Source organism: Anomaloglossus baeobatrachus, chromosome 11, assembly GCF_048569485.1.
Source record: "Anomaloglossus baeobatrachus isolate aAnoBae1 chromosome 11, aAnoBae1.hap1, whole genome shotgun sequence".
Taxonomy (NCBI): Eukaryota; Metazoa; Chordata; class Amphibia; order Anura; family Aromobatidae; genus Anomaloglossus; species Anomaloglossus baeobatrachus.
In genome coordinates this window covers 179,132,840-179,159,314 of record NC_134363.1, presented here as the reverse complement: position 1 = coordinate 179,159,314, position 26,475 = coordinate 179,132,840, and the positions used below count along the sequence as shown (strand labels likewise).

Genomic DNA, 26,475 nt, shown 5'->3' with positions numbered 1-26,475 from the left:
CCAGTCTACACTTTGAAGACCAAAATAAGGGACATTCAATTCTCAAAGAACTTCTACGCAAATTGAATTTTTGGGGAAAATCCATGTGAATAAGCAAATTAGAATTTAAAACACTATTTATTATAATGATGGCAGGATCATACAGTTGTTACCTATTGTGTCTCCCCTATTTCTTAATAGATTATAAGATTGTGAGCAGGACCCTAACTTCTCTTGTAACTCATTAATTATGTGTTTATTCTGTAATGTCTTCATTGTCTGTACATGTCCCCACATAAAGGTATAAATTGGCGATGATAAATGAAGAAGATAATCCAGATGGGTGCTCAGGTGATTTATTCAGTGCAGTTCAGACAATGCAAAGAGACGTTAACACATTTCTGGCTTGATGCCCTTAATCATAAATTGTTATGATGCGTGCATACAGTAAGTCAGATACTCTGAAGAGCAGTGACGTCACTGAAAAGAGCAGTAGAATGATGACGGATACCGGTGAAGGCAGTGGTGGAATATTAACACTCACATACTACACTACATACACATGTACTCAGATTAAGTAAGGAAAAAAAATAAAGAAAACTTCATGGTAGAGCTTCAATGGGAGGATTTTTTTGTATAACATTTGACATAGAGACTCATCTTGTGTCATCTCAGACCTATGTCTCTCTGTGAGCTGTAATGAATATCATGCCCTTATAGTCAATGTGGTCATTCACATCCATTCTCATCTTAACCTCACAGTGGTCAATGATAAAACCTTCTCCAGCCAGAGCTTTCCTGGCAAAATCCTCATCATAACTGAAAGCACGAAACTTGTGTTTCCCAATCGTGTAATATGTCATACCTAAAGCCCCAATTAATATAATGTGTCCTCCAGGCTTCAGCAAAGATGAGAACTTCCTGAGATATCTCATGTAATCATCTTGGTCTTTGCTGATAGTATCAAGGAGCAGAAAAGAGAGGACACAATCTGCTGGTGGTAAGACGATCGGATGCATAATATCTTCTTTCTCGAGGTCACATTTCAGAACATGTTCAAGGGCCGATCGCACTTTTCCTTCTTTGTCCTGTAACAGATCTCTGAAAGAAATGGGAAAAATAATAAAGTTATTGTCCCACAGTCAATATTGAATCACATGACATTAGAGCTTAGTGGTTAGCGCTGGATCATCGGCTTCCAGTATCGGGGGAAACAATTGAATCCACCTATTGTGTTTTCACACAGTGTTTCTAGTCCAAAATGTTTCATTATCTTTAAATGTAGTAAGCTATAGGATTTCATTCACATATCTGAGGCCATATATTGTGTGTTGTTTTTCTCTGATAAGATATTACATGCTTGCAAAACTTATTTACTAAAAACATAAGTGCAGCAAATAGCAAGACCTATACAGAACCGCTGCAATACAAAAACAGTGGTATAATCAATGGCGGTCATTTTACTCTATGACTAATCAGAGGAACATGTTAAGTATGTGCATCAGAGCTGTGGTTTCGATAATCCCATTTTATACATCTAACCCAAATGTGATATGCACTGACCCTTCCAACAGTACCCATTATTCTACAGCTTCCAAGAATATGAATTTTGATCTGATTGGATAACTGTAAACGTCACTAAAACCTAATATATAATTTGGAACAAGTTATGATTGTTACATAGAGAATTAATGATGCCATGGTCCGAGGGAGCGCTAAAGAGGCCAGACTGATTGGTGATTTAAAAGTTTTTTTCTTTATTTCTTAATGTGCCACAACGCGTTTCGATATATAAAATATCTTCATCAGGTGGATCCAGCGATGCGCAGGTTCCCCGGTGTTCAGTCATTTGACCGCTTCATAAGACCCAGTCCCTCCAGACGGACACATCCAGATAGTGTCCTGCAGTGTAACTACCACAACTTCCATGCTTTTATCGCAGTTGTGCAAGGTCTGCACAACCACGCTAGGTGAGCGGCTTCAACCCTTCCATGTATACCGGTTCCCTGAAAATCCTTCACATACGCTCCTCTTTCAGATTTCTTATCTATCATTGTAACATAGGGCAGACAGATTTGGGTGAAATTTCATATCGTATATTCTGCAAACAATTAATGTTATATGTATTTGTCAAATTGTTTATATTTATTATATAGGGTATGTTTTGCAGTGTCGCCTGCAGCACCCGGTAAACTTCTTAAACTTTTTTTTCTACTGATAGGGTAGACAGAGGATACACAATATTAAGCGGGCTTTACACGCTGCGATATCGTTAGTGAATTATCGTCAAGGTCACGGTGTTTGTGACGCACATCCGGCGTCATTAACGATATCGCAGCGTGTGACACTTATGAGCGACCTTAAACGACCGCAAAAGCGGTCAAAATCGTTTGCCGCAGAGAGATCATCCTGAAACAAAAAATCGTTTTCTGTTTATTAGCGATGTTGTTCGTCGTTCCTGAGGCAGCATACATCGCTATGTGTGACACCGCAGGAGCGACAAACATCTTCTTACCTGCCTCCACCGGCAATGCGGAAGGAAAGAGGTGGGCGGGATGTTACGTCCCGCTCATCTCCGCCCATTCGCTTCTATTGGACGCCTGTCGTGTGATGTCACTGTGACGCCGCATGAACCGCCCCCTTAGAAAGGAGGCAGTTCGCTGGCCAGAGTGACGTTGCAGGGCAGGTAAGTCCGTGTTACAGGGGTAAGCGAGGTTGTGCGGCATGGGCAGCGATTTGCCCATGTCGCACAACCGACGGGGGCAGGAACGATCGCTTGTGATCTCGCTAGCGAGATCGCAGCGTGTAAAGCCCGCTTTACACTAAGATTACAGTTATATCTTTTCCACTGTACAAACAATGACAATGGATTTCTCCAAATTTTTAGTAATTTTCTTCACCTGTTTTCTTCTACATCTTCATGAAGTTTTGCAGCATGGCGCCAATCAAACGCTCCTGTACGTTCATCCACCCATCTCTTCAGCTCCATGATGCATCGGTCATTGATCTTCAGCACTATGATGTGCTTGAAGAAGTCACAGGCTGCAAATAAGTGATGAACCATGGAACCAAGACTGAGGTCAATCAAGACATCTCCTTTGATATGACCTGTAAAAAAATTCACACATTGAAATATACTTACATAGAGGTGAAAAAGTCACAATATTAGTCACTAATAATTAAATACACTACTTTCAATGTAAACTATAGAGGGATTCTTCTATTACTGTTTTATTTATATTTATGTTTATATTTATGTATATCTTGTGATATTGAGTTGACTTTTTGCATCAAATTCTTCTAAATTTAGTCAACCAAGATTATAATAAGGGAGTAATGTCATATGGACATCTGCACGAACTGACAAATTAGAAATTTTCCTGATTTGTTCATCTTTACTTTTTTTGTTTTTGATCTGTTTTGCTTCTTTAATGTTGAAAAACTTCACACATTTTGCTAAATGGTGCAACATTTTTTCCAAAATACCAAAAAATATGATATGTACTATAGGAAGAATAAAGTACACACTCACAATGGTATGTATCTATATTTTAAAATTGATAGTGCAGTATCAGTATGAACCAGTACATGGTGCCTGTAATGAAGAACAGCATATAGAGATGTTGTCAGAGGAAATGCTTCTATCATTGGTGACACAGCTTGTGGCTACAGAAGAATACAAGTATTCTTCTGTTGACATAAGGCCTTAGAACCTGAAGCGCACCCCAACATTTACTATCATCTGCACGGAGGAAGTGCCATTACTTCTTGTTACAGCTTGTGGCTGACAGCTAAGGCTGCTGCCTACCATGCTAGAGGATGTGAGTTCAAAAATCAAACTTCAAGTAAATCAGAAATGTAATTTATATGTAATGTACAGAATGCAGATACGGGCCTCTTACTCAAGATGGAACTGTGAGGGAGGTTGGAGAAACAATCTAAAACACAAAAGCATCTTCTCTGATGATGGAGAATAGTAGGTTGTGTGAAGGTGCTCACCTGATGAAGCTGTGTGAAACACAATGACTGTAGAAGCTCAAAATGTCAGCTTCTGTAAACCCACAATGGAAATCCAATGAAGATCAGTAATGGAGAAGAGTGTGGTAACTGCACTGCTGCTGATAACCAGGTACAGGTTGACACGTTTCAGAGATCTATTCTCCTTCATCAGGACATCAAAGAAAACATCAACAATCATGATGGATGTTTTCTTTGTAGTTCTGATGAAGGAGACTTGATCCCTGAAACGCGTTAACCTGTACAAAGAAATAAAGAGATGAAATAATCAACATCGATTCCTTTGGTGATAGCGTGGCTTACACCCGATTCCTCCTGCCTTAACCTTATCATCTCTGTCCAGTGCTGCAGCTGATTCACCATTTTGTTACGTGAATATAGGAGTTGTGACTGACACAACCCCACCAAGTGAGTGTGTTTACCTATACTTTCCTATTAACCTGTCTGGTAAGACCCTATTTATGCTTTCTTCCGCAGCTCATCTTCCTAAATAGGGTTTACTAGCTAAACATTTCAAAGTCATTAGACTTCTTCATCAGGATCCAATAAGTGGTTTGTCCTGATGAAGAAGGAGGATTACTTTCAAATGGGTAGTTAATAAACCGCATTGAAATTTGCTTGGTCTTTCGGATCCTCTTTGATTTTTCCATTAGTTGTCATCAGCAGAGCAGTTATCTCATCTTCTTCATTACTGATCTTCAAGAAGGAACTGAGCAATTATAGCAACGTCTGTCCGCATGAAAAATCAGTATCACAATGAAAATGTGTAAATGTGAATGTATCCTTACAGCAGACTTAAGACTAATTGCACCAATAACTAATATTTTTTTTAAAACTTTTATCATCCTAAACACATCTTTCAGAGTTGTAAGTGCTACAGAGGAAAGCAATTACATTCCAACCCCCTAGATCCTATACTATTAATCATATGAAATAAACACTGCTTTACTATATTTCCCTTGCTTTATATTAGTCGGGCACTGTCATTCCCCCTCTGATTTCCCAAATTTGTATCTAGTTAGAACCATCTAACGAAAACAATTATTATACATACCCTCTGTAAACGTTTTTGTAAGATTTTCAATGGGAAATATCACGGAATCCTCTTCGGAGACCTTATCAGGGCTATCTGACACGTAACTTTCCAAATGTTGCCTGGAATCAAAGTCATCCACATGGTAGAGCTTATAGGAACCGGAATCCATTGTATAATCTTGTATCAGAGGCAGTGACTGATTCTACACCGGTGCTCCAAGTCTTTATATAATCACCAGAAATTAATGTACATAATATATTACTAATGATTATATTTACTTGTCATATCACAAGTTCATATCATTATTTATGGAATCATGCGGTCCTGGATTTGCATGGTGAGTAACGTTAACGACAGTAAGAAAAAAATGTTTAACCTATTAGGACCAAACTGCCAGGAATACACACAATTTTTGAGATTGATTTTCACCAATGAAAAAACAATATTATTTTGTCCATGATTGCACATTCCCTGTGAATAAGCCTGGCAAAACATGGGACAGGATGCCTCAACACCATTGGGTCTGTAGGGAGATTGTGAGTAAATATTAGTATTCTTATTGCTCTTTTAATTGTTTTCTTGACCACCATCAGTGCTAGTTGACTTGGGTATAGTTGTACTCATTGATTACTTATAGTGTGTACAGTGAAATATGGTGGTGACAGTGTCCTTAATGTGGAGCTGAGTGCTGCTAGTGTCAATCGTTACATGTTATTGATGGTATCTTGAAGTCACAGACATATTGCTTTATTTCAAAAGAGAAAATGATGCCATCACTCCATGCCCTTGGTAAATGTGCATTTTTTTCCAACATGACCATGATCCAGATTACCCATCTGTTGTCATTTTTGAAAAAGAAAAGGGAGAAAGTGATTCAGTGGCCGAATATCTCCTTATCTGACCCTACTGAGCACCTATGGAGAATTCTGAAGAGACAAGTTATAATCATTCTCCATCCAGTGCATTGGCTCCACACGACCTATTTTTTGAGGATTAGAAAAGTTAGATGTTATTTGTCACCAACACTTTCATTCCAGGCCTAGAAAACTTGATGCTGTCCTTACAATCATAGAGGTCATACAAAATACTAGAAGTAGACAAGGAGGAGACAAGTGCAAAAAAGGGTCTTATCTGTGAAGACAGTGGAAAGAACCACCTGGGCAGGTTGTGGGAGACACAACCACTATTGAAGTGAATGATAGCAGCTGCAGCAGCACCCACAGCGAAGGATTGCAGAAAGTCGAGATGAAAGGGTTACAAGCGGCACTGCTTTTCACAAAGGATGATGTCGGTTCTTGAGAGAGTGATTTTATTCAGCGCGTTTCATAGTTGATATTTCTTCATCAGGATAATCAGATTTACATTCAGCACACTAGGGGGTATAGATAGTAGAAAGGGTTTAAAAAAAGAACATTATAATGCATGAGACAAATGCAAAAAAAAAAGAAACTTGCATCTGAAGAGTGTGATTTATACATTATAATTAACTGCTTGAACATAAATAGAAAGATATTAAAATGGAAAGTTTGTATGTATGGGAAAAATAAACATTAAAGTAGTGACAGAGTTGTAACTTGTGTAAATGTGGTGTGGAGTAGGGATGTGCTCTTACAAAGCCTGAACTCAATCGAGGAATTATGTGAATAAACTGAATAAACTTCACCATCCTCAGTTGGGGAGCTAAAAGTAGTCCTTTTTATGGCTAATAAACCTGCAGCAAAGGCATTTGGGGATAAGACGTTTGTAAAATCCACAGACTTTGGAATTTATGATAGTGGGATTATCCAATCTCAACCTACTGGGGGCAATGATATTCTTTACGGTGGATTCCCTTCTGAAAGTAATTCCAAGAACCTTCGGCAAGATTTTATTCAGCATTGGATTACTTAGCAGAACAGGCCAGTGATTTTGTAATACTTTGCCAATAATATAATTGTTATAACTGAGAGTAGTGATGAAGTTCATAAAATATTTTTTTGGGGGTAGTATTAGATTTATGTAACAAATCATTTTATGACAGCTTTGTGAGAAAACAGAATCCATTTTGTACCTATAATGTCCATCTTGTCTTATAGCTAATGATGTCATAAGGTTCAACTACCACTGATGAACGGGGAAGTATCACATTTCTGTTCATGCCCCTTTTGTTCCTATTAGATCATAGGTCGGCGCCAATCTTTCCTTTGTCTGGGGCACTTTATAAACTGGTCACATGTACTAATAAAGCAGAATTCTTTGAGCACACTCCAAAGCAGTGTGTGCTGTATTGATTTCCCCGAGCGCTCGTAAATCAAATCCTATTAATTTGAAGTTCCAGAGGCATAGAAGGAGCATATTTCGCACACAGTTTATTTTTATTGATGAAGGCTTGGTTGATCCAGTCAGTGGGGTATTTTCTCTCTACAAAACATACCTTTAAAATTTGAGCTTATAGAAATTGATGTCGAATTTCAGTTTCTTATCCTTTAGAATTGGTTATGTGGTATATTTACTACATTTGTGATAATGGCCACTTTTATAGTGTACATATCCATTAGAATCGACTTTCTTGAAAAAGTTTTTTTGCAAAAAGTTGTCCTTCCTGGTCAAAATAGTGATATCTAAAAAAATCAATAGATATAATACTGTTTATAGTGCGGGAAAAAAGATCCCAATTGTTTTAAGCGATATGTGTGAGGAAGGAATTGATATTATTATGGAATAGGTCCCAAATAAAGAATAAATCATCAATATATCTTTTATAAATGATTATGTGTTTGTTAAAATTTGTGGCATAATTAAATAGAGTACTACTAAGACTTCAATCTAGTTCCCCAATCAGTGTAGAGATAAATTATACAAAAGGAAACTAGAGGAACCCTATTTGGTCAATTTATTATGGTAATAATAAAAGTTAAATTGTATGAATAATTAAATAGTTTCAAAAATTGCCTCAAGTTTGCATAGGTTGGTGTAAGTCTTGAACACATCATGGTCCAGAGTTGCTGATGATAGGTTGTTTAATAAAAGTAAAAAAACTGTTGTGAAGAATAAAATGTAAATCTGATAAAATAAATGATTTTTTTTCTTCATGGGAATGCTTTCATCGCCCTCTAAAAAAATAATTAAAACATAACAGACCGAAACAATATAGAATATTTGCATTCAAGGAAGAAACATTAATTGATATAAATAAATATGATTAATTCAATGATTCATTTTTAATCAATTAAATGAGCTGAGATGAATCTTTAAGATGGCGAATAGGATTATTATGGGATTTTTCCTTTTTTTGAGCTTTGGATGTCAAGAAATTGGTGATGAAACCCTTTTTTGGTTGGCAGATGGTAAAATAGGTACTGATGTTTCACTGTTAATTGAGTTGTCTATTATGACTACATCAGCTATCTGAGAAATGTTTGGGAGTAACAAACGAGTAACTTGGTTAACAATCACACTCCCAAAACGGATTGTTCTCGTTAACCAAGGTTCCACTGTATTTCTGATGCGCTGTGTGTAATTGTAATTATCCTGATGGAGTATCAACTCAGAAATCTGTTAAGTAAAATCACTCTTTCAAAAATCGGCATCATCCTTTGTAAACATCAACGCAGCTTTTAACGATTTTATCTCCACTTTCTGCAATACACTAGATATAGTAGTTTTTGATGTGTGGTGTTTTCATTTTCTCATTAACTAATTTGAGTAAAACTGAGGATTTTATGCTGAAAGTTTTATTATTAACCTTAAAAATGTTGCAGGAAACTCAGTCTTCTCAAAATTTTTAAAATTGTTCTTGTCTTTAGTGAAATATTTTAAAGAAGGTGTTCTCATGAGTGCACACCCTTCCAAAAGTAATATTTTAATCAATATCTAGCAATGCATTGTATAACCACTATTTATTCCAGGGATAGCGTGAGCGGCTTTTCCACTCTTTTACAATACCATATAAAAATAAAGATGTAGTTTTACAATATTTATACACAAAATCAAATCCAAGTGAACCTTCATAATCATTAAATCTTATATTGGAATTATAGAATGTCATATTAGCTAACGCCATGTATGAATTTCCCTCATATTTAATGACATATGTATATTGCTGTTATTTATCTTTTTAATATATAATTTTAAAATTTGAAAGCTAAATGCCGGGTGAAGACCGTGCTCTTATAGTTTGCACAAAGAGGAAACATGGAGACACAACCATGATGTGGTTAAGTGTGGAGTGGAGACTATTAACCCCTATCGGTTCATATAAAGGAGATGGAACAATATTAGAGAGGAATAAAGAAATTAGAGATAATTTGAATTCTACTCCAGTTTTTAAAAAATCTGCATTTAGGCTGCTTTCACACATCAGTTTTTTGGCATCAGGCACAATCCGGCGTGTGCCTGATGCAACGGATCCGGCACAGAATATACAAAAACAGATCCTTTTTTTGCCGGATCAGGTATACCGGATCCGTCAAAAAACGGATTCGGCGCATCCGTTTTTGCATCCATTTCGTCTGTTTTTTTACAATAAATTGGAGCATGCTCAGTTTAAAAAAATGGATCCGGCACCCGCATCCAGTTTTTGCCGCATTACGCTGGATCCGTAGGGCTTCCATTGAAGTCCATAGGCTTCAATTGTAAATCACAATGTATCATGCCGGATTCGGCGCAATGCGTTTTTTTGTCAGAGACAAAAAATGTTACAAGAGACGTTCTATTCGGCCACCGCATTAACCAATTACGCCGGATCCGGCAAAAGCCGGATGCAATGCAATGCCACCCAGCACAATTCGGCGCTAATAGAAATCAATGGGATTAAAACGGATCCAGCGCCTGATCCGTTTTATCCGTTTTTTTTCCGGATTGTGCCTGATGGAAAAAAACTGATGTGTGAAAGTAGCCTTACCAAAATATTGATTTTTTTGTAATGTTCTTCCACATGAATTCAGCAGAATGGTAGGCGCTGGTTTATTTAAAATGTTAAAGTCCATCTAAATGTAAAATCTCTGGGCCAGGGATTAAAGCTATGCCGAGGCTGCGGGAGGATTGTGTGCATGCACGCACAAGATCACAGCCCACACCGTGACCTCATGACACCATGATCATTGGTGAGCTTGTACAGAACAGTCCTGGGCCCTCATCAGAGTCAGAAGTCTCTGCTTGGTGTGAGAAGCCTTGTGTTTTACTGCAAAAGGTGGTGATCTAAAGATTGAGGGAAGACTGAACAGGTGACTGTAAGGAGCGAAGGGTAAGTGGTGAGATGGGTATAAGAATTTTATTAATTTTCTTTTTTTATACCACAATTATTATGCTCTGGGGTTTGGAAGCTCCAAGACCAAAATAAGGGACAATCAATTCTCAAAGAACTTCTCTGCAATTAGAATTTTTGGGGAAAATCCATGTGAATACGCAAATTAGAATTTAAAACATTATTTAATACAGTTAGGTCCAGAAATATTTGGACAGTGACACAAGTTTTGTTATTTTAGCTGTTTACAAAAACATGTTCAGAAATACAATTATATATATAATATGGGCTGAAAGTGCACATTCCCAGCTGCAATATGAAAGTTTTCACATCCAAATCGGAGAAAGGGTTTAGGAATCATAGCTCTGTAATGCATAGCCTCCTCTTTTTCAAGGGACCAAAAGTATTTGGACAAGGGACTCTAAGGGCTGCAATTAACTCTGAAGGCGTCTCCCTCGTTAACCTGTAATCAATGAAGTAGTTAAAAGGTCTGGGGTTGATTACAGGTGTGTGGTTTTGCATTTGGAAGCTGTTGCTGTGACCAGACAACATGCGGTCTAAGGAACTCTCAATTGAGGTGAAGCAGAACATCCTGAGGCTGAAAAAAAAGAAAAAATCCATCAGAGAGATCGCAGACATGCTTGGAGTAGCAAAATCAACAGTCGGGTACATTCTGAGAAAAAAGGAATTGACTGGTGAGCTTGGGAACTCAAAAAGGCCTGGGCGTCCACGGATGACAACAGTGGTGGATGATCGCCGCATACTTTCTTTGGTGAAGAAGAACCCGTTCACAACATCAACTGAAGTCCAGAACACTCTCAGTGAAGTAGGTGTATCTGTCTCTAAGTCAACAGTAAAGAGAAGACTCCATGAAAGTAAATACAAAGGTTTCACATCTAGATGCAAACAATTCCTCAATTCCAAAAATAGACAAGCCAGAGTTAAATTTGCTGAAAAACACCTCATGAAGCCAGCTCAGTTCTGGAAAAGTATTCTATGGACAGATGAGACCAAGATCAACCTGTACTAGAATGATGGGAAGAAAAAAGTTTGGAGAAGAAAGGGAACGGCACATGATCCAAGGCACACCACATCCTCTGTAAAACATGGTGGAGGCAACGTGATGGCATGGGCATGCATGGCTTCCAATGGCACTGGGTCACTTGTGTTTATTGATGACATAACAGCAGACAAGAGTAGCCGGATGAATTCTGAAGTGTACCGGGATATACTTTCAGCCCAGATTCAGCCAAATGCCGCAAAGTTGATCGGACGGCGCTTCATAGTACAGATGGACAATGACCCCAAGCATACAGCCAAAGCTACCCAGGAGTTCATGAGTGCAAAAAAGTGGAACATTCTGCAATGGCCAAGTCAATCACCAGATCTTAACCCAATTGAGCATGCATTTCACTTGCTCAAATCCAGACTTAAGACGGAAAGACCCACAAACAAGCAAGACCTGAAGGCTGCGGCTGTAAAGGCCTGGCAAAGCATTAAGAAGGAGGAAACCCAGCGTTTGGTGATGTCCATGAGTTCCAGACTTAAGGCAGTGATTGCCTCCAAAGGATTCGCAACAAAATATTGAAAATAAAAATATTTTGTTTGGGTTTGGTTTATTTGTCCAATACTTTTGACCTCCTAAAATGTGGAGTGTTTGTAAAGAAATGTGTACAATTCCTACAATTTCTATCAGATATTTTTGTTCAAACCTTCAAATCAAACGTTACAATCTGCACTTGAATTCTGTTGTAGAGGTTTCATTTCAAATCCAATGTGGTGGCATGCAGAGCCCAACTCGCGAAAATTGTGTCACTGTCCAAATATTTCTGGACCTAACTGTAGGTGCTGGGATCCATTGTCTAATCTTGTATCATAGGCAGTGACTGATTCTACACCAAAGCTCCAGGTCTTTATATAATCACTAGAGATGAGCGAACCGGTCCCGGTTCGGCTCGAGGTCGGTTCGCCGAACGGAGGTCCCGTTCGAGTTCGGGTCGTCGAACGTTCGACGAACCGAACTCGAACTGCATAGGAAACAATGGCAGGCAATCACAAACACATAAAAACACCTAGAAAACACCCTCAAAGGTGTCCAAAAGGTGACAAACAACTCACAACACAACACAAACACATGGGAAAGTGACAAGGACATATACTCATGCGAAAACAAAACAGCTGGACAAGGAAAAAGAGGAGGACACACAGATATAGGCATGGCACGCCCTTCTAAAATCATGTAAAACACCGCAAGGTGACTCCAAGCGTAGTCTCCCTTTTTTTCCAAATATTGGGCCCCACACACACCCACCCATTCAGTGGCAGCACTTGTGCCCTAGTTGTACACTTCACAGCTAGATTTGCATCAAGCACATTCAAAAATACGCCATACTTAACCGTCCCCAGGATGACACCGGGGTAGGTAGCAAAGTCTTTCCTGATCCCAGCTCTGTTCATCTTAGCTTCTTTTAAAAACACATCAAGCAAGGGTTACTCCAAGCGGAGTCTCCGCCAGGGGTTCATGAGAGTTCATTGGAAACTCTGATGACCTCCTGGATGTCACTGCACACACACTGCTGGATACTGACCTCTAGAGATGAGCGAACCGGTCCCGGTTCGGCTCGAGGCCGGTTCGCCGAACGGGGGTCCCGTTCGAGTTCGGTTCGTCGAACGTTCGACGAACCGAACTCGAACGTATAGGCTATAATGGGAGGCAATCACAAACACATAAAAATGCATTATAAATGTACACAAACAGTTAATAAACATTGCCATAACACTTACCGGTCCTCGCGATCCCTTCTGCACTCTGTCTCCTGCCGCTATTCCATCCGATGATCGCATGAAACACATGATACAAATGTCATAATACAGTACAAGGACAATATAGTAATGACAAATATGGGGTCAGAGTAGACTTAGACAGCTCTGGTACGAAAGAGATGTCAATCATAAAGTAACATGTGCAGTAGGTGTAGAGCTACACTATGCATGGCAGAGCTAATGGGTAGACCGACCATAGAAAAAGTAGAGAAAAAGTGGAGAAAAAGTGGAGAATAAGTGGAACATAAGAGGAGAAAAAGTGGAGAAAAAGTGGAGAAAAAAGTGGAGAAAAAGTGGAGAAAAAGTGGAGAAAAAGTGGAGAAAAAGTGGAGAAAAAGTGGAGATTAAGAGGAGAAAAAGTGGAGAAAAAAGTGGAGAAAAAGTGGAGAAAAAGTGGAGCATAAGTGGAGAAAAAGTGGAGAAAAAGTGGAGAAAAAGTGGAGCATAAGAGGAGAAAAAGTGGAGAAAAAAGTGGAGAAAAAGTGGAGAAAAAGTGGAGCATAAGAGGAGAAAAAGTGGAGAAAAAGTGGAGAAAAAGTGGAGCATAAGAGGAGAAAAAGTGGAGAAAAAGTGGAGCATAAGAGGAGAAAAAGTGGAGATTAAGAGGAGAAAAAGTGGAGAAAAAGTGGAGAAAAAGTGGAGAAAAAGTGGAGATTAAGAGGAGAAAAAGTGGAGCATAAGAGGAGAAAAAGTGGAGAAAAAAGTGGAGAAAAAGTGGAGAAAGTGGAGAAAAAAATGGAGAAAAAGTGGAGAAAAAGTGGAGAAAAAGTGGAGAAAAAGTGGAGAAAAAGTGGAGAATAAGAGGAGAAAAAGTGGAGAATAAGTGGAGAAAAAAATGGAGAAAAAGTGGAGAAAAAGTGGAGAAAAAGTGGAGCATAAGAGGAGAAAAAGTGGAGAAAAAGTGGAGAAAAAGTGGAGAAAAAGTGGAGCATAAGAGGAGAAAAAGTGGAGAAAAAGTGGAGAAAAAAGTGGAGAAAAAGTGGAGAAAAAGTGGAGAAAAAGTGGAGAAAAAGTGGAGAATAAGAGGAGAAAAAGTGGAGAAAAAGTGGAGAAAAAGTGGAGAATAAGAGGAGAAAAAGTGGAGAATAAGTGGATTAAAAAATGGAGAAAAAGTGGAGAAAAAGTGGAGAGAAAGTGGAGAAAAAAATGGAGAAAAAGTGGAACACCCTTTGGTACCTTTCATGTGGCACTAAGGGGTGCTTAGCTTTGTATTTAGCCAAAAAAATGAAAAAAAAATGACATAGGGTTCCCCCTAGTTTTGTAGCCAGCTAGGGTAAAGCAGACGGCTGCAGCCTGCAGACCACAGCTGGCAACCTCACCTTGGCTGGTAATCCAAAACTGAGGGCACCCCACGCTGTTATTTTAAATTAAATAAATAATTAAAAAAAAAAACACGTAGGGGTCCCCCAAAATTGGATCACCAGCCAAGGTAAAGCAGACAGCTGGGGCCTGATATTCTCAGACTAGGGGGGTCCATGGTTATTGGAATCTCCCCAGCCTAAAAATAGCAGGCCGCAGCCGCCCCAGAAGTGGCGCATCCATTAGATGCGCCAATCCTGGTGCTTCGCCCCAGCTCATCCCGCGCCCTGGTGCGGTGGCAAACGGGGTAATATTTGGGGTTAATACCAGATGTGTAATGTCACCTGGCATCAAGCCCTGGGGTTGGTGAGGTCAGGCGTCTATCAGATACCCGACATCACCAACCCAGTCAGTAATAAAAAAAAAATACACGACAAACACATTTTTATTTGAAAAAACACTCCCCAAAACATTCCCTCTTTAACCAATTTATTAGATTGAAAAACAAATCCAGGTCTGGTGTAATCCAAGGGGTTGCCATGACGATGCACACTGTCCCAGTCAATGAAGAGCAGGATGTTCCCCATTGGCTGGGAGAGCAGTGCAGTAACCTGAGCTAACATCAATGGGTCAGCCCAGGTCACTGCAGGGGGGTGACAAGTGCTGCTGTCAGTGAGGTACATTACCTGCGCTGATCTCCAGCACTGCCGACAGCCCCTGTCACTGAGGTCAATGACCGGCGCCTTCACATCAAGTATCGCGAGAGGTCCGTGACGTCACCGCCAGTGTCAGTCTCGGGTCGGAAGCGATAGGTGATGTGACAAGCGGCGGCCATGGAGGACAGTGACAGCGCTGAGGTCGGGATGGCGGGACTTCATCACCGCAGGTAAGCCGAGCGAGCGAGCGAGCGAGCGGGCGGGCGGGCGGGGGGGGGGGGGTGGATGTGTGTGTGTGTGTGTTTGTTTGTGTATGTGTATGTATGTGTACATGCCGCGGGCAGGAGGGGGTGGAGCGAGCTGAGCGGGAAAGTGTGGGCTTCCTGCACGTAACTAAGATAAACATCGGGTTACTAACCAAAGCGCTTTGCTTGGATACCCGATGTTTATCTTGGTTACCAGCTTGTGGCAGGCTGCCAGCGATGGCTCCTGCTCACTGTAGCTGTAAAAAGCCCTGCTTTTTGCTGCTAGAACCGTTCTCGAACGTATCTAGAACTATCGAGCTTTTAGCAAAAAGCTCGAGTTCTAGTTCGATCTCGAACAGCCCAAAAATCACTCGAGCCTAGAACTGGAGAAACACGAACCACGAACCGCGCTCAACTCTACTGACCTCTCCCCGACGATGATGACCTTGACGATGCTGTCCTTGGCGGTGCTGTCCCCACCATGCTCCGGCTTCCTGCTTCTCAGTGCAATGAATAATCAATGAATATAATGTGCGGCGGTCATGAGCGGGAGGCAGCAGAGCCGAAGAAAACAGCGCTGGACACAGGTGAATATAGAACATCTGTTTATTTCAAAGACCTGTGTTTTCTCCAGTACGTGTCACATGTATGCAAACACAGATGTCACACGTATGACCATAACCATGCATGTGGCTTTTACCTGATAAAACACGGACGTCTGAAGGATAGTAAGAAAGGTAAATGAATGAATGATAGCTGTATGCCTGCCAGTCTGTGATTTCTACTGCTACAGGCAACACACAGCAAGGAGACCCAACTATTAGTGATGAGGGAGTATTAAAAAGCTTGGGTGCTCGAGGCTCGGGCCGAGCATCCCAAGATACTCGTGTACTCGGCCCGAGCACCGAGCCCAATGTTATCCTATGGGAGACCCGAGTATTTTTATGAAATGACCCCCGGCAGCATGTAGAAACCCTAAAAATGTCACAAATGTCTCAGAAGAGTGCTCAAATGACATGGCAACAGCATGGGGAAGACCCCTTGAAGCATTTATCACACAAAAGTCACAGCTGTGAACAATTTTGTCCGCGTTTTACGCCATTTTTACGGACTCACCAGAAAACCTTCAAAAATGACACCAAAATGAATTTTCATGGCGGAAATGTTAAGGGCACATACCCAATAGTGAGACAGAGCTGGTGTATGTTACTTTTGGAGATTACATGAAAGATTTTACGTGAAAACATTGTGTGGCACTCCGATGTCCCTGAGAAGAGACGTACATGAAGGCCTCTTGAGTCTAATGTGCCCATTTTGAGGAAGTGAGTCTTTGTAGTATTTTCCTTTGCCAGGGCAGTCCAAAATTGTGAGGTTCACCTGCATACAGACGTGCATGAGGGCCTGTATACCTGAAGTGCCCATTGTAAGGAAGTGGGTCTATCGTAGTATAGCCCTTTGGCAGGACAGCCAAAAATTGGGAGGCTCCACATTGTCCCTGGATAGAGACGTGCATGAGGGCCTGTAAACCTGAAGTGCCCATTGTAAGGAAGTGGGTCTATTGTAGTATACCCTTTGGCAGGATAGCCAAAAATTGAGAGGCTCCACATTGTCCCTGGATAGAGACGTGCATGAGGGCCTGTAAACCTGAAGTGCCCATTGTAAGGAAGTGGGTCTATTGTAGTATAGCCCTTAGGCAGGGCAGACAAAAATTGGGAGGCTCCACATTGTCCCTGGATAGAGACGTGTATGAGGGCCTGTATACCTGAAGTGCCCATTGTAAGGAAGTGGGTATATTGTAGTATAGCCCTTTGGCAGGACAGCCAAAAATTGGGAGGCTCCACATTGTCCCTGGATAGAGACGTGCATGAGGGCCTGTAAACCTGAAGTGCCCATTGTAAGGAAGTGGGTCTATTGTAGTATAGCCCTTTGGCAGGACAGCCAAAAATTGGGAGGCTCCACATTGTCCCTGGATAGAGACGTGCATGAGGGCTTGTAAACCTGAAGTGCCCATTGTAAGGAAGTGGTTCTATTGTAGTATAGCCCTTTGGCAGGGCAGCCAAAAATTGGGAGACTCCACATTGTCCCTGGATAGAGACGTGCATGAGGGCTTGTAAACCTGAAGTGCCCATTGTAAGGAAGTGGGTCTATTGCAGTATAGCCCTTTGGCAGGGCAGCCAAAAATTGGGAGGCTCCACATTGTCCCTGGATAGAGATGTACATGAGGGCCTCAAAACATTGTTCCCATTGCAAAGGAGCGGATCTCCTGTCGTTGTAATGTCCATTCTGAAAGAATGGGTGAAAAAATTTACCACTGGGGGTATACCTGAAACAACGGCCTAACTATTGTAATGGTCATCATGGTGGCGCATGAGGAGAAGGAGGAGCAGTCCAGCGATTATCCAAAGTCCTGAAGTGTGTACCCATGGGTGAGTGGAGGTACATGGCAAATTCCCGTTACAAACTTTAAATTCCGCTCTCATTTGCTGGTGGTGTGGTGAAGTCTGGCCCAATCCAACCCTTGTTCATCTTGATCAGAGTCAGCCTGTCAGCATTTTCAGTTGACAGGCGGGTGCGTTTATCTGTAATGATTCCACCTGCGGCACTAAAAACACGCTCTGACAAAACGCTAGCGGCAGGGCAGGCCAGGACTTCCAAGGCGTAGAGAGCCAATTCATGCCACGTGTCCAGCTTGGATACCCAATAATTGTAATGCACAGAGGAATGTCGGAGTACAGTTGTTCGATCTGCAAGGTACTCCTTGAGTATCTGGGCAAACTTAGGATTTCTTGTGGCACTACCGCGCACCTCAGGGGCTGTGGTACGTGAGGGGCTGAGAAAACTGTCCCACCTCTTAAAGACTGTTCCCCTACCTCTGGCGGATTGGACTTGTGCCCCTCTCGGCTGTACGCCTTGGTTGTCCACTGATTCCTGACCTATGTCGCTAGCGTTTTGTGAGGGGAATGATTTGCCTACTTCCGTGACTATGGCCTTCCGGAACTGCTGCATTTTGGCTGACCTCTCTGCCTCGGGAATAAGAGACATAAAGTTCTCCTTGTAGTGTGGGTCTAACAGTGTTACCAACCAGTAATGATTATCGGCCAAGATGTTCTTAACGCGAGGGTCACGAGACAGGCAGCTTACCATAAAGTCAGCCATGTGCGCCAGACTCTTAACAGCCAGTACTTCAGTATCCTGACCAACACGATGACTGAACATGCTGTCCTCCTCCTCCTCCTCCTCCTCATCTACCCTGTCCTCTGGCCAGCCACGCTGAACCGAGGATATGACTGGTGTGCATGTCATATCCTCAATTTGGCCGGAGAGTTGCTCCATGTCTTCATCCTCCTCCTCGTCATAGTCCTCCACTGCACGTTGTGATGAGACGAGGCTGGGCTGTGTGCTATCACCCACACCCACTACTGTTTCTTGCTCCAACTCATCGCGCTCCGCCTGCAATGCATCATGTTTGTTTTTGAGCAGAGACCGTTTTAGAAGCAGAGAAGCGGTATGGTGATGCTAATAATGGCGTCATCACCACTCACCATCTTGGTGGAGTCCTCAAAGTTTTGGAGGATGGTACATAGGTCGGACATCCATCTCCACTCCTCAGGTGTTATGTGTGGAGTTTGACCCATTTCCCGACGGCTTAGGTGATGCAGGTACTCAACAACTGCCCTCTTCTGCTCACATATCCTGACCAACATGTGCAGAGTTGAATTCCAACGCGTCGGGACATCACACACCAGTCTGTGAGCCGGAAGATGCAGACGGCGCTGAAAGTCGGCAAGGCCGGCTGAAGCAGTAGGTGACTTTCAAAAATGTGCAGACAGGCGGCGAACTTTTACCAGCAGATCAGACAGCTCTGGGTATGACTTTAGAAACCGCTGAACCACAAGGTTGAGCACATGGGCCACGCATGGAACATGTGTCAGCTGGCCTCGCCTCAAAGCCGCCACCAGGTTCCGGCCATAGTCACACACGACCTTTCCTGGCTTTAGGTTCAGAGGTGTGAGCCAGTGATCTGCCTGCTGTTTCAGAGCTGTCCACACCTCTTCTGCATTGTGGGGTTTGTCACCTATGCAGATTAGCTTCAGCACAGCCTGTTGCCGCTTCGCCGAGGCAGTGCTGCAGTGCTTCCAGCTTGGGACTGGTGTGGAGGGTAAAGTGGATGAGGATGCGCAGGAGGAGGATGAGGCTGAGGAGCATGACATTCCGGAGCTGTAGAGTGTGGGTGAAACCCTGACTGAGGTAGGGCCTGCAAACCTTGGTGTGGGAAGGACGTGTTCCGTCCCTCGCTCAGACTGGGTCCCAGCTTCCACAATATTAACCCAGTGTGCCGTCAACGAGATGTAGCGGCCTTGCCCACAAGCACTTGTCCACGTGTCTGTGGTTAGGTGGACTTTGGCTGAAACAGCGTTGTTCAGGGCACGTGTGATGTTTTGTGACACGTGGTTATGCAATGCGGGGACGGCGCACTGGGAGAAATAGTGGCGGCTTGGGACCGAGTTACGTGGGACAGCTGCCGCCATCAGGTCACGGAATGCTTCTGTCTCCACCAGCCTAAAAGGCAACATTTCCAGCGCAAGCAGTCGCGAAATGTTAACATTTAGAACTGTGGCATGTGGGGCGTTGGCAGTGTATTTGCGCCTGCGTTCAAAGGTTTGCTGAATGGATAACTGAACGCTGCGCTGGGACAAGGACGTGCTTGATGATGGTGTTATTTCTGCGTAGGCAACTGCAGGTGCAGGGCCGGAGGAGGCTTGTTCGCAGGCAGCATGGACAGGGGATTGGCTCGCATGCAAAACAAGCGAAGACGTAGCAGTGACATCAGCAAGCACTGCTCCTCGACTCTGTTGTACCTCCCACAAAGTCGGGTGCTTGGTTGACATGTGCCTGATCATGCTGGTGGTGGTCAGGCTGCTAGTTTTGGTACCCCTGCGGATGCTGGCCCGGCAGGTGTAGCAAATGGCCTTTTTAGAATCATCTGGAGCCAACTTAAAAAAACTGCCAGACTCGGGAAGACCTAACATTTGTACAGGCACCTTGTGTCGTGTTGTTGTTCCGGGGAACAGTTGCCTGACTTCTGCCTGGGGCCACCACCCTGCTTCTTACTGCCTGTTGGGATGCTACGCCTCCCTCCCCCTGTGCACTGCTGTCCTCGCTCTGCATATCCTCCTGCCAGGTTGGGTCAGTTACTGGATCATCCACCACGTCGTCTTCCTCTTCCGCACCCTGCTCCTCCTCCTGACTTCCTGACAATTGTGTCTCATCATCGTCCACCCCTTGTTGAGACACATTGCCAACTTCATGAGAACGTAGCTGCTCAAATATTTGGGCATCTGTACATACGATCTCCTCATGACCCACTTCAACAGGAGCTGGCGAGAGGCCAGAATGTGCGAATGGAAACGTGAACAGCTCTTCCGAGTATCCAAGTGTGGGATCAGTAATGTCCGTGCACGTGTACTCAGCCTTGTGGTAGGAAGGAGGATCAGGTTCTGAAATGTGCGGTGCAGTATCACGGCTACTGACACTTGACCGTGTGGAAGACAGAGTGTTTGTGGTGGTGCCAATCTGACTGGAAGCATTATCCGCTATCCAACTAACAACCTGTTGACACTGGTCTTGGTTCAAGAGCGGTGTACTGCTGCGGTCCCCAAGAATTTGGGACAGGATGTGCGAGCGACTAGATGTGGCCCTTTGTTGTGGCGAAATTAGAGCTTGCCCACGACCTCGGCCTCTGCCTGCACCACCATCACGTCCACTTCCTTGTTCCTTGCCAACGCCCTTGCGCATTTTGCAATGCTGTGCTGACGTGTATTCACTAGACTTGTGCGTTATATCCAAGTTTGTGCAAAACACACACAAGTGCACCTGTACGCTGCCGACAGGCACACACGTGTAGTTTTTAAATGCAAGCACGGACGCACTAAGAACCTAACAGGTTTTTAGGAGCGACAATTACTGAGAAGTTTGACACTATCAGACACTGCTGATTGACGTGTATTATACAATACACTTGTGCGTTATATAATAGTTTGTGAAAAACGTGCACCTGTACGCTGCCACCGACAGGCACACACGTGCGGTTTTTAAATGCAAGCACGGACGCACTAAGAACCTAACAGGTTTTTAGGAGCGACAATTACTGAGAAGTCTGACACTATCAGGACTGTTTTAGACTGTGTACACCAGCCCCAGATATGATGACGGCTGGTATATGGTCACCACTAGGAATGGCTATATACCCTGCCTGCCTGCCTGTATACAGCTACAATAGTCCTGAGAAGGACTCTTCTGGTCACTAGCCTGTATTCTGACCTGGCTATACCCTGCCTGCCCTGCCTGTATACAGCAACAATAGTCCTGAGAAGGACTCTGCTCCTGTACTCCGACCTGGCTATACCCTGCCTGCCTGTATACAACTATAATAGTCCTGAGAAGGACTTCTGGTCACACTGTTTGCAGCCCTGCTATGGAAATAACTATAAAGGGCTGCAAACCTTTCCCTGAAGCAGCAACACTCTCCCTGCACTGACTGTCTGGATGGCTGTGTGCAGAGCACAGCGCGCCGGCCGGTATAAAGGCTCGGTCACGCTGTGCGGGCCGGCCAATCACTGCAATTCCACAACTAACAGGGCTGTGGCATTGCAGTGGTCTGCCAGCCAATCCCTGCATGAGGGCTGGCTCTCAAAAGAGCGCCAACATGCAGGGATGAAGACCACGAGTACAGCACGAGTATCGCGAGATTACTCGGTCCCCGCCGAGCAGCCCGAGTACAGCGATACTCGTGCGAGTACCGAGTAGTTACAAGCATGCTCGCTCAACACTACCAACTATAAATTATGATCCCCATTTCCCAAAACTAGACTACAAATAGTATAATGGGGCAGAGTCAGGCATGGGCCGTGTATGAGACAGGGTCTGGGGCAACAAATTATGAGTTGGATAAGGGAGACCCCTGCCACTACAGGCAACAGACAATATAGAGACCCAACATGGAGTCTGCACATTCTGAAAAAGTTGGGGCAGACATCACTAAATTGGCATCATTGCCCCACAGTATAAGTAGTAAAATGGTGTAGCATGGATGCATGGGACGGGGCCTGGAACAAGGATCTCAGATCAGTGGCCCCACTCTTCCACTTCATCCAGTTACCTGAGCATGACAATATATATATATATATATATATATATATATATATATATATATATATATATATATATTCTGCAGTCTGTGTATCTTCTGTCTGTATTAAACTATGATATATATATATCATAGTAAAATACGGACAGAAGATACACAGACTGCAGTCAGATTATTTGTATTGTAGTAATAATGACCATGGAATTCTCAAAATGTTTGGTAAAATTCTTCACCTGGTTTCTCCCTTGCCTACATGAAGATTTGCAGCATGACCCCAATCAAACGCTCCTGTACGTTCGTCCACCCATCTCTTCAGCTCCATGATGCATCTGTCTTTGGCCTTTAGGGCTATGATGTGTTTGAAAAATTCACAGGCTGCAAATAAGTGATGAACAAGGGATCCAGGACTGAGGTCAATCAAGACGTCTCCTGTAATATGACCTGCAGAGAAGAAAAACATCTGAATATTAAAGCATAAATACATGAAGGTGAAAAAGTCACAATCAAACAAATGTAGCTACTATCAAACATCAAGTATCAGAAATAGAAATTTACGTTCAGTTTTTCTAACAAGCTCAGTAAAAGGACTATCACCAATGTCACCACGGTGTATAAATACGAGGTGTAGAAAACTCCATTCCACCTCATTTAAGCACAGGCGCTATATTATGGATGGAACAGCCACACCAGTGGTGAAATTTTTGGGGTTCTCCACCTTTATCAAGAGCACAACTCATCGGAACATCCTTCTATAAACTAATAATGCTGCATGGGAGCCATTATTCCTTTATGGCATCTAGAATGGAGCTAGGATAGAGAAAATTGTCATTGCATGGTGGGCACAATGAATGACATTCCAACTGTGAGGTAATTACAAAGGTGGACATCGCAACTGGAATATATTTTATTTTTGGAGATATTATTGTTGAGAATAGGAATTGAGTAACCTGAAATACTTAATTCAGCCATTTCACAGACTCAAATATGTAGTTTAGTTGAAGTAGCCTAACATATACATTTATTAATGCTTTTATTTCTTACTAACATATATATATATATATATATATTTATATATTTTCAATGATTTTCCTTAATACAATATGTAAGCACATGTAACAAAGATGGCTCTTTCATCCTGGCCAACACCCAAGATGATGACCACGAGGAACAATTCTCAACATATGGACTGACCAATCCAGCAGGGACTATGCAAATTCCTATACGTCCTGAGTCCAGCCTGCTATACTTGATTGGACTATATTTTGTCTACACCCTTTAGTCCCCTAGAGCTATAAAGGCTTTGTGGAAAATAAACGGGCAGAATCTTCTGGCACTCATCATGGAAGAAAGCTCATAACTGATCTAAAATCTGTTATTTCTTTCTCGTGTGCACACATGACATTCCAGATAATCTGAACATGGAAGTCAGACCTCAAGAGACCCTTTGTAGTCTCACCTCAACATTATTTCTGTGGGGGGGAGCTACAGCTGTTTAATCCTCTCATTGGTGGTCCTATGCACTCATAGTGGGGTGCTGATGGGTTGTTATAATTGACAGAGGTCACCTGATCACCCCCTTGCCTGTTATCACGATCCCCGTGTGATTCACCGGCTGCGGGCCAGAATACCCAGGGATATTGATTTCTACTGATGCTGCTGCGGATGCTACTACTACTACTTGGTGTAGAAGAGATCAGACGATCACAACTTCATGTCCCCTAAGGGGACTAGTATAAACTAGAAAAAAAAGTTAGAAAAAAAATAAAAAACACAAAAGTTCAAATCGCCTTACTTTTACCTCATTGAAAATAAAACAATAAAAACAATTACATAGTACATGTATTTGGAATAGCTGCAATCATAAATGTCCAATCTATCAAAATATTAAGTAAATTGTACAATATTACAAAAAGATCTGGATAAGATGTCAGAATGGGCAGATACTTGGCAAATGAGATTTAATGTTGATAAATGTAAAGTAATGCACCTAGGACGGAGTAATCCTATAACTGCGTATACATTAAATGGAAGTAAACTCGGGACTACAGAACAGGAGAAGGACTTGGGTATTCTCATTACAAATAAGCTGAGCAGCAGCACTCAATGTCAGGCAGCAGCTGCTAAAGCAAACAAGATTCTAGGGTGTATAAAAAGAGAGATTAGATCCCGTGATCCCAACGTATTGTTACCCCTCTATAAATCACTTGTAAGGCCACATCTGGAATATGGGGTCCAGTTTTGGGCTCCACATTTTAAAAAGGACATTCAGAAGTTAGAGTCAGTTCAAAGGCGGCAACTAGACTATTACAAGGAATGGAAGGCCTCCCATATGATGACAGGTTGAAAAAGTTAGATATGTTTAGCTTAGAAAAAAGACGTCTCAGAGGAGATCTCATTTATATGTATAAATATATGTGTGGTCAATATAAAGGACTGGCACATGACTTATTTCTTCCAAAGACAGTACTAAGGACCAGGGGGCACTCACTGCGAGTGGAAGAAAAGCGATTCCAACAGCTAAATAGGAAAGGGTTCTTTACAGTTAGAGCGGTCAGACTGTGGAATGCGACCACAAGAGGTAGTAATGGCAGATACTATAACAGCTTTTATACCAGGGCTGGATGATTTCCTCAGTACACACAACATTGTTGGTTATAAATGACTTAGTGACTAAATGTAGAATTGGTGGTGGAAGGGGGAACTAGATGGACCTAGGTCTTTTTTCAACCTAAGTAACTATGTAACTATGTAAATTAATCTGTTTTGTAAACAGCGTAGCAAATTCCAGGAAAATTCTGTATAAAAGTTCCAAAGTAAAATCCATATTTATCTCCTAAAATTTTTTATTATGGATTTAAATGTGGATTTTCCCGCGATCAAAATGAAAATCTGCAGCTGCAAATTTACAAAAATGAAATTGTTTTACTGATGATCTAAAAGTAATTGTACAACTGAAAAATGAAAGGATCATTTTACCATGCTCAACATGTTTTCCAGGATTCTGGAGAAAACAGAAGGGAAAACATTGACCTCAGAGACTCTATTCTTTATCCTATGTAATATCCAATGCTTTGCTCTGATTCCTAAAGTTGATATATCTGGGGCATTTAACCCCTTTGATTACCAAAATCCATAAAATCAAATTTGCCCATTTTGTGTCTAGTTAAAATAAATTAGACATAGAGAGATTAAGATACATACCCTCAGTGAAAGTTTTTATAAGATTTTCAATGGGAAATATCAATGCATCCTCTGCAAAGACCATATCAGATTTATCGGAAAAATAATGCTCCAGACATTGTCTGGAATCATATCCATCTTCATGGTAGCGCTTATAGGGACTGGAATCCATCTAATCTTGTATCACAAACCGGGTTACACATATTGTACCAATGCTCAAGTTGCTTATATCAGTAGAATTCAATTTACAAAGCATGGTAATAAGAACTAATTATCAGGTCATGAGTTCTTATATTCATTTAGATGCGGTAAATATTATTGTTATATTCATTTAGAGCGTCATGGGATCATACAATAACTGTCATGAGTGTCCCCATGTTACCTCTGGGACATCTGGGATCAGGAGATCTTAACACTTAATTTTTCACAGGTCCTCTGTGGAGCCTACTTGACTGTTATTTTGTATTGGAGAGGATTTACCTTGATCTGATGCTGAAGGGGTTAAGGACCCCTTTCCTTCTGGCTGAGATTACTCATAGCCTTAAACAGAGCTGCTGCATCTTATTAGCACTCCCTTATGCTATATTTACCCATTCCTGGCTTCACTCCATGCCAGTTATAGTTTTTCTATACTGACCACTTTTTGAAGGACCTTGTTTCTGAAAAAGCTGAGGTGTTCAGTTTAGTTGCCATCGAGAAGTTTCTTGCTGCAGAAGCCAAGGAGTGCTATTTGCTGTGTCTTTCCCCACTCATTTGTTTTACCTTCCTCATGTTATTTTATTGCAGTTGTGAAACTAATGTGTTATTGTTTGACACATTAGTAAGGGTGTATTCATGGCCAGTGAGGGCCTAGGGGCACGATGGGGCAC

The 26,475-nt window shown here is 42.1% G+C and overlaps 1 protein-coding gene across 1 annotated transcript; it reads right to left on the bottom strand.

Moving 5' to 3' along the window:
- Positions 1–331: 331 nt before the first annotated feature.
- LOC142256866 (nicotinamide N-methyltransferase-like) lies at positions 332–25,792 on the bottom strand. Its single transcript, XM_075328809.1, has 5 exons — positions 25,628–25,792; positions 22,660–22,867; positions 5,051–5,151; positions 2,880–3,087; positions 332–1,080 (listed from the first exon to the last, which is right to left on the bottom strand). Exons 1-5 carry the CDS (start codon positions 25,776–25,778, stop codon positions 657–659), a joined length of 1,092 nt encoding a protein of 363 aa, XP_075184924.1. The 5' UTR covers positions 25,779–25,792; the 3' UTR covers positions 332–656.
- Between the last annotated feature and the right edge of the window lie 683 nt (positions 25,793–26,475).

What these genes read in the sequence shown, in the direction of transcription:
- LOC142256866 (XM_075328809.1), bottom strand. Translation starts at nt 25,778, where the DNA reads ATGGATTCCAGTCCCTATAAGCGCTACCATGAAGATGGATATGATTCC. An exon ending in TACAAAAACGTTTACAGAGG is followed by an intron (nt 3,088 to 5,050) that starts GTATGTATAATA and finishes ATTTTTTTACAG; the next exon opens with GTCATATCAAAGGAGATGTC. An exon ending in GAAGATGTAGAAGAAAACAG is followed by an intron (nt 1,081 to 2,879) that starts GTGAAGAAAATT and finishes CATTTCTTTCAG; the next exon opens with AGATCTGTTACAGGACAAAG.